Source organism: Varanus komodoensis, unplaced genomic scaffold (assembly GCF_004798865.1).
Source record: "Varanus komodoensis strain SLA01 unplaced genomic scaffold, ASM479886v1 scaffold5, whole genome shotgun sequence".
In the NCBI taxonomy this organism is placed as follows: Eukaryota; Metazoa; Chordata; class Lepidosauria; order Squamata; family Varanidae; genus Varanus; species Varanus komodoensis.
The window spans coordinates 52,253,793-52,269,678 of NW_025336087.1; the positions used below are offsets into that span (position 1 = coordinate 52,253,793).

At 43.8% G+C, this 15,886-nt stretch overlaps 2 protein-coding genes across 2 annotated transcripts; both read right to left on the reverse strand.

Annotated features, from left to right (window-relative positions):
• Positions 1–375: 375 nt before the first annotated feature.
• Positions 376–2,718, reverse strand: LOC123031352 (prorelaxin H1-like). Its single transcript, XM_044446212.1, has 2 exons — positions 2,481–2,718; positions 376–704 (listed from the first exon to the last, which is right to left on the reverse strand). Exons 1-2 carry the CDS (start codon positions 2,716–2,718, stop codon positions 376–378), a joined length of 567 nt encoding a protein of 188 aa, XP_044302147.1.
• Positions 2,719–7,089: 4,371 nt separating this feature from the next.
• Positions 7,090–10,434, reverse strand: LOC123031353 (relaxin-3-like). The gene is made up of 2 exons (XM_044446213.1): positions 10,245–10,434; positions 7,090–7,451 (listed from the first exon to the last, which is right to left on the reverse strand). The coding sequence occupies exons 1-2, from the start codon at positions 10,432–10,434 to the stop codon at positions 7,090–7,092; spliced, it is 552 nt and encodes a 183-aa protein (XP_044302148.1).
• Between the last annotated feature and the right edge of the window lie 5,452 nt (positions 10,435–15,886).

Below are 15,886 nucleotides of genomic sequence, written 5' to 3' on the forward strand. Positions count from 1 at the left end.
CGCCTGTGCTTCATTTCTGGAAACTGAGCTAAATAACTGAGTACTGTAAAGGATTAAACACAAAGAAATGAAATTATAAGTTGTTATACCATTTTAATTAAAAGTGGAGATTCTCCTTTCACTCTAAAACATTCTCAGAAAATTCAGTAGAGATTTGAGGACAGAATCGAGAACAGATGGTATTGGCAAATGCACTAGAAAAATGTTTGATACTTCAAAGACACAATGCTATGGTTATACACAATCTCACATTTCTACAACAAACTGCAATGAGCATGAATAAATTCAGAAATATCCCAGTTTCTTCTGCACATACAGAATTTTCTAGCAGCAGAGAAACTAAAGCAGTATGTGCACAATGTGTAAAAGAGAATCTTAAGCTGGACAGAAAACTTGACGAATATCTTGGTCAGTGCACCCTTCATTGCAGCACTTGTCTGCCATCTCCTGATATGTTTGACTTTTTTTTATGGGTTGTTTGTCCTGTGAGAAATCTGATCCAATCTGACTGGTCCCCACAACTGAATCAGGGCGCTGCTGAGCAGCACCATCTACAGCTGTAAAAATGTGTTTTTTTAATTCCTGGGAATTTCCTGAGGTTGGTTCAGAAAGCTGTTCATGGTCATCATGAAGCCCGTTTACTTCAGGAGCTGGAGCTGACTGAAACTTCACATTCTTCAGGCCTTCTTTGCCAGCCATTTGACCTAATTCCATAAAGATAAAAGACAAGACCAGAACAAATGGTTACTCTACATCAGGGGTCCTCAAACTTTTTCACCAGGGTGCCACTTGAAAGGTGCCGGTGCCGAGCGCAGGCCAGAAAGGTGGTGCTGGCAGTGTGCACGCGCCAGCAAGGGCGTGTGCAAGTGCGGCGGTGGCGTGTGCAGGCGTGCGTGCTGAGGCGGTGGCAGGGTGCGCGGTGAGGGGAGGCGAGGCGAGGCGGGGGCGGGCACACACCTCGGGGCAGGTGCACAAGGCAGTGGCTTGCTCGCTTGGAGAGTGTTTTCTCCAAGCAAGCAAGCCACTGCCTCCCTGTGCACAGGGTGAGATGGGCAGTGGCTGGCATGTGCGAGACGGGTCCAAATGGGCATGGCGGGCCGGATTCGGCCCCCGGGCCATAGTTTGAGGACCCATGCTCTACATACTTGACTCTGGGGTGTTTAGGTATGCCTCAGCTCAGCCTGGGCCAACCCATCCCCTCCAGTCTTGACTCACTTTACATGGGTGTGAGTGAGCACTCCTCCCTTCTGCAGAAGGGGCATAGTCACGAGTTGGCTGGAAAGTGAGGTGGAAGATTGTTATGCAGAAAAGCCATCAGAAGAGGGTTCTCTGCTCCAAGCAGGCAGGGAAACGACCTAGCAGAGGAACCCCACTTTGCTATCCTTTCCCCACTTCCACTGTACGGAAGGCCTAACCTGCCCAGCATGCCTGCGTGGGAAAGGGTTGCTGTTGGGTGGGCTTCAATCATCCTGTCGGTGCCTAATGCCATGATCTAGGATCTCCAGTCCAAGAATCGCCTCAGGGAGGCCCTCAGTTGCCACACCCTGCAATTCTCCCCTCCAGATGGTTAGCTGGGTTTCCCCACTGAGCCAATCAGGATGTGTTTTGCACTCTTGTACCATGGTAAGCCTATGCTTAACACTTGCAGCTAATCCTATTTCAGCATGACTATCTGGAAGTGGCCAAAGTGAAGTAGCGATGTGTTGGCAGAAACTGGTTTTTTGGGGTGTTTTTGTTTTTGTTTTTGTTTTGGCGTTTTGTTGTGTTTGTACCACACACACCTCCCCTTCTTTCTTTCCGAGCTAAGCTAAGCTAAACCTGAACTAAAGCCAGAACTCTTTCCATGTAAAGACTTTCTTGGTTCCCCAGTAAGAGCATCATGACTGCTCAGTCTTGCATAAAATGTATTAGAGATTAAAAGTACAGCCAGAGTTTGTGAAAGGCTGGGCAGAATACTTAATCATGTGAATGGGAAGGCCTTATTCCTAATGGAGTTACTTCAGGGAAGTGAGAAATCTGAAAGTCCAGGGAGCTGAGTCTTCATGCGAGGCAAGACAGCACTTCAGAGATTCCATGTCCAAAAATCAAAAGCAGGACTTGAATTTGTACAAGGAAGCCAGAATGCATTGTGGCTGTCTTTGCGCAGGTGTTACATGCTCCCTCTGGCTGATGCTAGGATAGGAGTTTCCACAGGCAGATTCTCGGGGTTGGTCCCCTACGCCCAGTGCGAACAGCATCCTCTTTCACCACCAGGAGCAAATCAAAATGTTGCGTGTTCCCCGCCCTAGCCAAATCTGCATATCCAGAAATATTGACTGCATATGAAGATCTTTTTCACCACCCTGTTGCCCTCACAACTGCTCCACTGATAGATGAAGTAGATTCAATTTAGGTCCTCCCAGTTATAGCAAAAGACATAAAAGCACATCTTCTGGGTAATGAAATGTTGGTGGATAGATCAGTAATTGTTTATCACTCACCTGCATTCCGACTGCCAGGAACTTGTGGATAACTTTCCGCTTGGAGGGATCTCCTCTTCCAGTCACTGTCTCCACAAATAAAGCGTATCTGCCTTTGCAGGTCGATACCACACAACTGGAAATCTCTTTTAGCTATCTTACTCTGGAGTACTTCTGCTCCAGATTTTGCAGTGATCTGAATGCTCATCTCTACTAGCACAGCGGCTATCGTCAACCACAGGAGCTGCTTCTGCCCCATCTTTGCCCCTGACTCCCAGCAAACACACACCGTGCCTTTGAGCACCACGGCAGTGACTGTAGGGCAGCTGTGCTGATTCCACCTTCACCTGCCTAGCTTGATATAATGTCCAGCAACCCACCTTGCTGTGATCTTTGCTGCCCACATGCTGCAGTCCACCGTGTGCCTCTGGTTTCTCACCCACTTTTTATCATTGGGATCAAAGACTCCTTGCTATATGGGAATGGAGGTTTTTGATCTCAGCTGCCCCAATATTGAAGTACAAGCCAAGGCAGTACTGAACAACTCTATCTGCAAAGAACAAAACAAACCACCCATTCTTCCGTTGGCATCTTTCTGGTTTTCCTGCTTGATGTGAAGCATGCAAGCGTCTTTCTCATGTTCACAGATACATCCAGGATTCACATCTAGGATACAGGCATCACCCAGGATCATGGGTGATGGAAGTGGATGGCGATCCCAGTCTTATACACTCTGGCTAGAGGCAGAAGCAAAGCCGTGTGCAAGGAGGGGTAAGATACTGTCAAACCGCAGTGAGGCCAGAATCAAAGACAGAGTCAGGACCAAATACTGATAGGTCATGGTAGGTCCAGGGGTGAAGGCAAGGTCAAGAACCTGTAAGGATCAAATCCTGACAAGCTGTGGCAGTTCCAAGGCAAAGCCAAGGAGCAGGGAAGGATCAGATGCCCACAAGGTATGGTAGAAACAAAGGCTAAGGCAAGGTCAGGAGGAGACAAAGTATGGCAGAACTTGTGGCAAAGAAAGGAACCAGCAAGGATTAAACACACAGAAGTGCATATCAGGACCAGCTATAAAGGCAAGGATCAGGTACCTGGCAAACAGGGTTGGACCAGAGGTAAGATCAGAGGTGGCAGAAGTCAAGTGCAAAGCATGCCTGAAGTTAGAATCAGGAAGAGAGTGCAGCCACCACAAAGGCCCATGCTATTGCAACCAAGCTGAGCAGGGCAGAAAAGCTCCCAGCTGCACTGCATGGCCACACAAGCTCCAGTCCTTGCAAGGACCTATAGACCTGATCCCTGTCCTTGCAGGGTGAACCAAGCTGCTCTTCACCATCACGCCACCAGGGGGAGCTGCCGCAAGGCACCTGCTCCTGACAGTCATAGGTGTCTCCTGCTGTACCTTGTTCATTACACACCCACTTAATTGTTAAAGGCCATTGTTTTGCTTATTTGAACATTTCTATCGATTGACATATTATAAATATTACTATTATAGGGAAATAAAATTATAAAAGATTCCTATTACTAGAGTACAGTCATATAATGTGGAACTGACTTTAAAGTCATACGAAATAAAATTATCTTAACCAAGCCCAATCCACCATAAAGAAAAGAGAAGACAAATAATTGTATCTTTATCTTGTCCAATTATCAATATCTTAGTAATTAATAGGCATCCTTTATTAAACGTATCACCATGCTTTCTAAAGTTTCTACATACTTGCTTCTTCTAGCTACCTCTGTCTAGGATAGTCATCCTCCAGATTTTGGTGCACTTTTCTGCTAATAATGCAGTTAACAGAATGCCAGGGGGTGCTTTGGCCCCTCTTAGCCCCCTGTGCCTTTCGAGTTCAGCTGCAGTGACTGCTGGGAGGGCCCCTCTGCTGCTGGCAGCCTGCACTACCCCCTCCTCATTTCTCCATCTCTGTATACTTATACTACCACCTTCCAGCACTGTGTGAACTGGGTTGCCTGTGTGTATAGATTCTGCCAACCCCCTTGAACCTTCAGTTCCTCACCCAGTTTCCTTTTTTAATTACTTGGATCTGAGATTTTTAATGCACAGATTAATTTATCTTCAGATCATTATGGCCTCATAATATAAGGAAAGGCCTTCGCTTTCATTCTTTCCTATTTCCAGAGCCCTATTTCTGCATTTGATCAGTAGCTCGTTTGAAGAATGGAAGTCTGAAGGACTGACTGCAGAATCTTTTGCTTTCTATGTATAATATGGCAAGTTAAAACTTTGAATCATATTTAAGTATTTATAATTAGAATAAGCTACATCCCCTCCTCCAGTGGCTAGCTGAGAAGCAGGGTGGTAATCTTTCTTCTTCTTTTTGCAGTATTTTCTTTGTAGATATAAAAGACAAACTTCATCGTTCCTCTTCCAATTATGTTCCTCCTGCTTTCTAACCAAATATTTTCAATAGGCCATCATTAAAGCTGATGCTAAACAAAACCAAATATTTTCAATAGGCCATCATTAAAGCTGATGCTAAACAAAACCTTACAGTAAAATAAAAATATTTCATATATATGTAATGCTTGTTGAAAAGGTTTGCTTACCCAGTCTGTTATTTTCTTCTCTCCAACTGTCTAATGTAGGTCAGTTTATTGTCTTTCCACCCACTCTTACTTCATCCCCTTTGTCTTTTGTCTATAGTTGTAAACTGTAGATTGGAATTTTGTGTGTTACTGAATGGGAGGATGAATGGTGTATTAGTAAAGGCTGTGTTGGGAATGAAGGTAGCTATTCTTGGTGCGCCTTCTTGCATCAGGTGGCACTGATTCTTCAGATGAGGACTGGGGAATGAGAAGAGGGGGCTTAAATATGGTGGAAGAGGGTGAAACTATCTCAAGGCTGCTGCCTCAGCTGTTCAGGTAGACCTTGGGAACACACCGGATTTGGAAATGCAAAGGGGACATGGGAGAGGAGCTGGATGAGCCTGGTCCCATCCTGACCCCATGACTCAGTGTCAGGAGAAAGGAGCTAACCAATTGGAAGGCCTGTGTAGATCCAGGCTTTTCTCCCAGTGGCCCGCCCAGAGGACTGGAGCCCAGGGTTCCTGCAGAGGAAGGTTCTCAGAAAGTTTCCAGTTTGGGTTAAAGGTATCACTCTGTTCAGGCACAAAACCCTCATTTTCTGGAGGCTACAGTTTGCTAGCTGTATCCTGGAAATAAAGAGCTCTTATGCAGAGAGACTGTTTGTTGCTTCAAAGGAGTAAGGGGCAAACCAGTTCCCAAAAGGCTGTCACAAAGAAAGATGTCAAAGTAGCAAGTGACCATATTAGTCTGCTGCAACTCTTTCAGCTTTCTTCCCATTGTACTTTTGCTTCGGACTGTGATGGGTGCAAATGTTTAATACCATGGGGCAGATGTTTAATACTTCAGTACTATGGCTCTGATCCAGCTAAGGCACTGCGGCAACTTGCACTAAATGCATTTATAGATTTGCTTATTGATGTTCAGTATTGTGAAATACCATTTCATGCAGCAAGACTTAACTGAGAAATGTAGTCCCATCTAAGGGTGACTAGTAAATTGGAATTGGTGCAGAAGATAAAGACTTTTAACAGTCTCAACACTAAAAAAGAGAATTCCTTCCACAGTATATGTCACAATTGTGTTACACGTTACAACCCTTGCATTGGATGAACTAATCAATAAAGTGATTGCGTTAAGAGTGGTCAGCCCTCCTACAAGGAGCCATACAGAAGTTGTTGGGAATATTACAAGTGCAGTCAATTGAGATGCATATTCCCTGGGATATAAACTTATAGAGCTCATACAAAACCCTGCAGGGAATTCATTGTTATGAACCATTTTTATTTTCAAAACAAAAAGAAAGAAATCAGCCATAAACTTCTGTATTAATGTTTGCATATCTGAAATCTTAATGGAGACTTCTGACATGCACAACACTGAAATAATGAATTTCTTACATGTAAATACATATAATATACATGTATTTTATATGTACTTGAACAAGTACCTTCACTTGTATGTGCAGTTTGTAACCAATGCATTTCATTCTCCAATCCTCAGATAATATAGGAAAACTTAGTTTTATTGAGGTTTTTATTGAGCTAAGCTATGTAAATTCCATTAAGTTCAATAGGACTTACTCACAGGTAAATGTGTATAGTATTATTATTCATTTAGTCATGAATAGAATAAATCCCATGAAATCAATTGGACATTAGCCATGTCTAAGCAGAGTGCAACTGAAATCAAGAGGACATCCTGTAACATGGCTCAGATTAGATCCAATTCCCTGGCCGGGTTATTAACGGCAGCCATTATTTTAATATATCCAACATTCATGTAAGATGACAGAACATTTAATTTAAAGGTTCAAATTCTACCAATAGTACTGGAGATGTTTTATCAACATATTTTACAGCAATTAGAAGATGGAAAGCGGAACACTTTTAGTAAAATGAAACAAATAAAATTCTGCACAAAATGTGATTTTAATTTTTTTGTGGGGGAGGGTATTAAGGTTACTACATCACTTCATTTACTTGGAGACAAAATTAATTAAAACTCATCAAGCCCCTTTTTCTTGCATACAATATTCAATTAAATAGAACTGTTCCTCAACATTAAATACAGAAATACTGCATTTTTAACATAGAGCACCAATCTCTTTTCTGGTACAGCCCCATTTACAACACACCTCAGCTATTCCCCCAGAGATGTCACGCTTTCTTTGAGGATATTTGATCCAAGGAAAGTGAACGGAGTCCATGGCCTGCCCAGTTCCATCTCTGCTTTTACGGGAGGCATCCCCTAATTGATGGATGTATTCATTAAAGTTACCCAAAGTAGGAACATATTCATTATAGCTGTCATATAAATTAAACAAATCTTTCAGTGACTGTTGTCCAGCTGGTTGACTGTCACTTTGTAGTTGCTCCAATTTAGGATCCATGCCTGGCTGCAGCTTAATGTTCTCTGGTCCTTTGTCACTGCTACTCTGTACAAAGTCTGTTAAAATAAAATATTCCATCAAAAGGTTACTTGGTGTTAAAATGTCAGCTAACTTCCCAGGATGTCAGTTTCTTTTAATATTACTTGGGATGCTTATGTAATTTTTCAGTGCAACATAAAGAATAATCTGAACTGCATTTGACAAATAAATGCTGTCTTCCCATATGTCATATCTGCCAAATATATTTCCATCCTTAGGTCACAGTCCTGTGGCCGACAGATGCTGGCTGGCTTTGGAGGAAAATTTGGAGTCCAACTCAGCCCTCAAAGCTGAGAATTTAAATGTGGAGCATCCTCCCTCTGCCCTTGCGACAGGCATGGAAAGAAGGGTGCCAGCTGAGACTCCAAGGTCCCAAGACCACCTCAAAGCTGGTGCTGGGAAGATGTTCTGGGAGGGCAAGGAAGAGAGGAATTGGGTTCTGCTGTGATATGGCAGAAGCAGCTCAGGGATTATTTTCTCCTATGCTTTCCTTCTGCCCTTAATAAAATGCCCATTGTCCTCCGAGATCAGAGGGTTATGGGCAGCCACATTGGAACATGCTCTTAAAACTTTTAAAGACAAATAATGTTCTCAGCAAAAGTTCTTAAGACAGCTGCTGCTCCTAGGAATATGGGACCCAGATTTTGATCCCTGTAAAGTCCAGGTAGGGGTTTGAAGGGTAGGAAATGGTAAAGCCTTATCTAACTGAAAGGAGGTGGATGTGAAAGATGTGAAATTAGATGGCTAGCTACAGATGTTTGTTAGGTATAACTGCAGTAAGAATCTTCTAGGATCTCAGTGAAGTTATGAGAATAACAGTTACCAAGCTTCGTGAAATCCTTTTTTCACCATTGAGCTACATATGATAAGCAATTTTGCTGGTTAATTTGAATAGCTAGAACTTTTCTCACTTTCCTTTCCTTGTGTCCCAGGAAATAGGGCTCGCTTGTGCACACTGACCGCCTCTGAGACAGAGGGAGAGAGGAACTTTATAAAATCCTTGGCAAGGGTGTTGTTCTTTGGCTTTCCACTTGGAACCAGGAGCATGTCCAAGTAACTCATACCCTAGAAGCACCATTTGTTACAATCATGAAGCCTTATGAATAAAGGGTCACCTGTAGGCTTTTCTTTTGCTTGTTTACCAATAATCTGCAGCCATATTTTTAGACTGCTAAAGCATCTTGTTGAATGTTCGCCTTTTAGGTAAGGGATACCATCCTCTCATTTTAGACAACCTTCCAAGGAACATTTGCATTTCTCAACTGGTTTTATTATGATAAGACTGAGTGGTTATTGTTAATCTGCTGCTCTCCTTGTCACAGAATTGAGATCCAAATGCTTTCCTGTTACATATTCTCTAAATGGCATTCTGGTATAGTGAAATAGTATAAATACACAAATGAGAAAAACAGGAGAAGGGGTCCTTTTTATAATTAAATTCTGCATGATCCCCGCTCTGAAAATACTTATCAATATACTGGTTCATGAACTCATAAACAGCTGTGAGTAGGGAATAATGAGCACTGAATAAATTCTTTAAGTAGAAAAACCATAGGATGATTTCAGGTGCTTTAAAAACATTCCTTTCCACAACAAAATTGTGCTTGTTCTCAAGTAAATGTAATTGTTTAATTTATCACATGTATAATCTGCCCAATAACTGATGTTCTAGATTTAAGGGTTCAGTTCTATATTAAGGGCCCTGCCCGCAATGCATGCAAGTCTTCGAACTTGGAGGACCATGTGCATCCAAACGCTGATGGGGTGGTAGCAGCCCTCTCCATGGCCCCCATCCTTCCTCGTACCCTTATTTTTATCTAGACAGCCGTTTTCAGGCAGCTAAACAAAGTGCTGGGGAGAATGAGGGAAGGAGGCTGGAATGGATGTAAGCCATCAGCTCCCGTCTCTGGCCACCTGGCTCATGTACAGCCTCATGGGAGGCACCTAGGGCAGTTCTCCCCATGTTAGCTGCAAGGGTGGGGACGCAGCCTTTGGACTCCCAACTCCAAGTTTTCAGGATTTCAGGGCTGGGCAGCTGAATAATCCAATGGTCCTCCAGAAAATGTTTGGAGATCAGAAAAGTATACCCTTAGTGTTTTTAGTATCAAGTCATCAGAATCCCACTCCATTTTTATTTTTTGGTAATCACGATGGTGTTGTGCCTAAGTGCACAAGTCCAGACTATTTTTTTCCTGCCCCAGAATTGGCAGTAGTGAGAGAGAGAAGAAAAATGGTGTTCACTTCACGAGGCAATGAATGTGTATGGCCAACAGCCATGCTGGAAAGGAACCAGCCAGGTTCGTAAATCTACATAAATCGACCTGCTTCAGAAGCGATCTGCATTGGTTGCATAAGAGCGGGAGATTCAACTTTCTTTCTTTCCCCCTTTCTCCACTCTCTTCATCCCATGTTTGACTGCTGCGGTCAAGACCAGGCCTATACCTTGTAAGGGTCGGGCTGGGCAGAGACCCGCTCCCTTAATTTTACTATTATTACAAACAGTTTTCAAAGTTTGCAATTTTGTTTTGAAAGGCTTGCAAACTAGATGAAATTCCACCACGGGGGTGGGGATCGTCCAGAACATTTAGGTTCCTTGCAGGCCTGGTCAAAGTACAGGAGCTGCATTAGAGTTTGAGACTCCCAGTATAGAGAGAGCAAGCCTAGTATCAGTACTGGGAAGCAACTGGCACTTCATTTCCCGCCCGCGACTGCTACTGCGAGGCAAGGAGAGCGTGCGCGCCAATGCGCCGCGCCTTTCCCGCCAATTGCTCTGCTTGGCGCTGCGCCTTCGTACTCACCGGCGCTCGCGCTGCCGAGCGGCAGCGGCTGTTGCTGTTGCAAGGAGAGCCTCTTCCAGCGGGACCCTCCGCAGGTGAAGATGACCGCGCGGACGAGGTCACGGCCGCACAGCTTCACCGCTTCTTCCTCCTGGGCGCTCGCGCAGTGCAGCAGGAGCAGCGGCGCCAGCAGGAGCAGCGGCAGCAGCTTCTTCGCCCCCATGGCAAGTCACGCCCTCGTGCTCGCCCCGGGAGACTCTGCTCTGTCGTCGTCCCTTCGTCCGGCTCGGCGGCGCCCAAAGAAAGCGGTGGCCACCAGCAAGGCGAGGAGCCCCCAAATGGCCTCGTGCGCTTCCACCACGCGCGCCGAAATGCCGCCTGCGCTTGCCACTCCTTATTTATGCCCAGGGCGCGCGGCCTGAAGCTCCGCCACCTCTGACTCATCGCCGCCTCGCTGCCCGACCCTCGGAGGGGAGTTGCGCTGCGTGCCACACACGCACACACACCTGTTGCGGCTGGTTTCCTTCCTCCGGCCTCTCGCCCACCGCCTAATTTCTTCATTAATACACTGAGACAGAGCAGCCATGGACAGATGGCCGCGCATTTGTGCGGGGAACTGCCGCCTCTTTCTCCCGCGTAATTACTAAAACGGATTTGCGAAGGAAATAAAATATGGGCAGGTTTAGCAATTTCCCTTTTCTTTAGTATGTTTTAAATTGGAAGCCGACAACAGTGCCCGACTTCTTTTAATTAAGCACATGTGAGCTGTGTTCTCGGAGCCCCTTGAGCCAAGAACAGAGTAAAATGACTTAATTAACTAAATAATCAGCCCACAGCCCACTCGTCGTTCTTTTTTCTTTTTCTTTTTTGAACTGTAACCGCAGATACAAGAGGAAATTCTCCACATCCAGCTAGCATTATGGATATATAGACCATAATGACTATTGAGATAAAGCAAAAACCAATTCATCTTTCTTGGGCAACATAGAATTGGTCTTAAAATTACAAGCAGGAAGTCTGGATATATACATCTTTTTCCCATTACAGCCAAAAAATTTAGGACTGTTACACGTGTTCAGCCTAAACAAAGCAAGGCCATAGCAATGACTTCTTTACTAGGTTAGTACCATAAATATTTAAAATTTCAATAATGCTGTGAACAGTCCAAAGTATTTCACATGTATTATCTTAATACATAATACCCCCAGAGGATAGCCCTAACTAGTCTATTTTTTTTAAAGTAAAGTATGTTGTGACACCTTGAAAACTAGCAAATTCACTCTGCCCTACGCTTTCAGCATTTATAACCAATTTGATCTGGTCCATTGAGTATTTTAGACAGTTTCAGGTTTATGGAGTATGTTTATGTAGTAGTCATCAAATGGATACTGCAGCCAAGAAATTAAAAGACCGAGACTTGCAAAGACAACAATAAAGGAACTAGAAAAGATGATCTAGTGTAAGGACATTTCACACTATTGTATTCCCAGTCACTATGTACGGATGTGAAAGCTGGACAGTGAAGAAAGCTGACAGGAAGAAGATGGATGTGTTCAAAGTGTGGTGTTGGAGAACTTTGCAAATACCCTGAACTCACAGATGAACACCTTTATTTATTTATTTTTTAAAGCTTTTGTATGCCATCCTATTATACAAGATCTCAGGATGGCTTACAATATTTAAAAAGACAATTAAAAACATCAATTTCAATAAATAATAGAACAGAACAAAACAATCACAAAACAAACAAAGCGACTAAACTTAAAAGCTGTTAAATTTTAAAATACTGTTTAAATAAAAAGGTTTTGACCTGGCACCGAAAAGAGTATAAACTTGGCACCAGGCATGTCTCTCTGGGAAGTACATTCCAGAGTCTGGGTGCCACAGCCGAGAAGGCCCTTCTCTGAATTGATGACCTTTTTACCTCTCTTAGAGAGGGTTCCTGGAGCAGGGCTTCTCCCATAGATTTTAAGGGATGTGAGGGCATATAAAGAAGGAGACGTTCCTTCAGGAATCCTGGTGCCAAGCTGTTAAGGGCTTTATAGGTCAAAACCAGCACCTTGAATTGGGCCTGGACTTCAACTGGAAGCCAGTGGAGCTGGTAGAGGACCGGTGTTATGTGAGAATAATGGCCGGTCCCCGTCAGCCTCCTGGCAGCTCTATTCTGTACCAGTTGCAGTATCCAGACCATTTTCAAGGGCAGCCCCAGTTAGAGCACGTTGCAGTAATCCAAGTAGGAAGTTACCAGAGCATGTATCACTGTTGCTAGGGAGTGCTCATCCAGGTAAGGACACAGCTGATGGATCAGTCGAAGTTGTAGGAAAGCACTCCTTGCCACCACTGCCACCTGGAACTCCAGTGACAGCTCTGGGTCAAGGAGTACTCTCAAGCTGCGCACCCTGTCCTTTAGAGGGAGTAATACCCTGTCCAGGACAGGATCAAAATCACCTACCTAGAGAACCGGACTGCCCACCAACAGGACTTCCATCTTATCTGGATTGAGGCTCAGTTTATTGGCTCTCATCCAGCCCATTACCTCAGCCAGACACCGGTTCAGTACAGCCACCGCCTCACCTGGAGCAGACGCAAATGAGAGGTAGAGCTGGGTGCCCTCAGCATGGGCTCTGCAGCCCAAACCTCCTGATGGAAGAGGTCCTAGTCAACAAATGGGTCCTAGGTCAAGCCAGAACTTTTCCTGGAAGCAAAAATAACAAAACTGAAGCTGTTGTACTGTGGGCACAAGAACTGAGCAGGGCTGTCAAGGACAGGACATTTTGCAGGCATTCATTCACAGGGTCATCATAAGTTGAAGAGAAGTTGAAGGTATGCAACAAGAACAATGGTGGGTGAGGGGAAGCATTGTAAAGTGAGGTTAGAAGGAAATTAATGGAAGGGACTGACAAATCACATTGTCAGTCATGAACATGTAGTGTGGAAGGCCCAAGAAATTTTGACAGCTACTAGAAGGAAAAGATCATGCTTTCCTCTGCTTGTGTACATGGAGACTTTAACAGAGGGGCTAGGACAACATTGTTACCCAAGTAGCAGGTTAGCTTATGGGGTCTGGGGCAGGCCTTGTGATACACAGCTCTCTTTTTGAAAACATTTTTGCCACCTCCCAGCATCTACCACCCAAAGCAATCCCACCAATGGTTGGACTGGTGGGATAGAGGCCTGTTGAGTAACATAAAACTCTGACTGCAGGTAAGCTGGTTATTACCTATAAAGCCCTAAACGGCTTGCGACCAGGATACCTAAAGGAACGCCTTTTTCCCTGCATGCCCTCCCGCCTCCTAAGATCGGCAGCAGAGGCCCTCCTCCGGGAACCCTCTTGGAAAGAGGTCAGGAGACAGAGTACTAGGAGGAGGGCCTTCTCTGTGGTGGCGCCCCGACTATGGAATGCACTCCCTAGAGAGGTCCGTTTGGCACAGTCCTTGTATCTTTTTCAGTGCCAGGTCAAGACCTTTTTATTTGGGCAATATTTTAACATAAAGTAATTTTAATTGTGCAAGACTTATTTAAGTAATGCTCAGTGTGGAATAGTTAACCTATCTTATTTTACTGAAGATTGAAATAATTTTGTAAGCCATCCAGAGATGACAGTAATGAACAGCCTACAATTTATTTAACTAAATAAGCTAATGAACATACATAGTTGGATGAAAATCCTTTATATCTATTCCACCCGCCGGCAACAGGATTGAACTTCTAATTCAGGAGTTTATTGCTCTAATCTTTGAAGTCCCCCTGTCTCCAGTGCCCACATTAAAGACCTGGAACAGAGTGTCCTAAGAGACCGAAGCCTTCTGCCACTTGTTTTTAATATTGTCATTTCTGAGGTCAGATTTATACTTTCCGCTTATACTTTCTTGTAGAGGCAAATTGTGATCCTTGCAGCTCCATATCATTATTTCCAAATTGGAGATGGAAGAGTGAGGCTGTGAGTGTGAGTGGTGCCTAAGACCACCTACAGTGCAATCCTATGCTTCTTAGGCAGAAAAAGTCCTACAATTCCCAGCATAGGATCATGTCTCTAGTGAGGACTTATTGAAATGAAGGCAACTGAAGGTAGTTGTGGCTAACTTAGATCTTACTCATTTCAATGCTACTCTGCAAAGGACTAATACAGCACACTAAATTTGTAGCACAGTTCACAATGACCAGCAAAAGAAGTGTATTACTGTTTACATAGTTTGGCAAAGCCTGACATCTTGATTGTACAGATGCAAGGCCAGTATTTAAATTCTATCTCTAGTTTTGCTTATGCAAAAACTAACTTAGAAGAATTGGCCTTCTGTATCTACTAGGCAAAAGGTCAAACTTGTTAGCTGGCAGATCCAATGCTATTCAAAAAACTGCACTGTGTTCAGTGGGTTTTATTCCAATGTTAGTATGCATTGAGTTGCAACTCTACTGTTTTCCTAAGTGGGGTGCATTTATTTATTGTTTGTGACAAAATGTCTTATTGCCATTTTCTGTGGTACTAGCAGCACAATCAAATGTGGCTTCCCGTAACCCTCCAAACCTGGGAGTATTCGCAAAATCCTATTGATAGTGAAGGATGACTTTTTACTTCTCTTACCCTTTACTGTCATAAAATAACTTAAAAACAGCATTATTGAGATTACACATCACTATCAACTACAGACTTCAATGCACACACATATAATCCTTTTTCCCTCACCAACAGTGATCAGTGACACACCAGTGGCAAAGTCACTTGCAACCAGTCCACACATTGAAATACTGGATAAGGTATGGGGAAGTCCCCAAATGGGAAGGCAGGCAAATGAAAATAAAAATTGAGAGAAAGAGTGGATAAATATGGAAAATAGACAACCCTTCATTCTACTACAGGAAGGAAACAACAAGCCAAGGTGCTTGTGAAATAGAGCACCAAATATTTAATTTGTAGGCATTGCTGGTCACATTAATCTCTAAGCTATTCTCCCTCACAAGGATATGTAAGAAAAGCCATGCAGTAAAATAGCCATGACTTGGGAACATCTGTTCCCAAGGTCAGTATTGTGTTTCTCTCAGGTTATTATCTCTGTTTGGTGATTGATAGTACTGTGCCCTACTTACTGAAAAAGAAACTTGAGTATCACTTGAGCAGCCAGCTGCACTCTTTGCAAATATTGCAAGAAAACCTGTAGGAAATTCTACTGCACACAGCACCACCTTACAGACAAGCTGATACTCTCTTGTTCTGTTCCCCCATCATCACTCTTAGATGGTTGCCCTTAATGACCATCTTATTTCACTTGGGCATCTACTCTGCTCTCATTCAGTGCTGCTGCACACTCAGAGTCTGGGAAACCATATTAGAATTCTGCCATTTTGCAAATCATAAAAGGCAGATGTGAAAGATATATTAAATGGTGGCTGATTACTGTCAATCGATAACATAGATGGAAACACAATGAGGGACAAGAGTTGGAATTCTAAATGAAGGAAAGGGTAGCCATGAATGTAGGACCGTTGTGGCCCGTCTAGCCCATGGGTGGGAAGCCACAATTTTGCAGAACACTTTCCGAGCAAAGTCGAAGGCAAAGAGGTACAAGGACAAAGGCGGTGGCGCTGCATTTTTGAAATTAGCAGCATGTGGTAGTTTAAGCTCTTACTACAAACAACTAAGCTTTAGGAGAGGCTTTTCAATCTTTTAGACTGGTGCG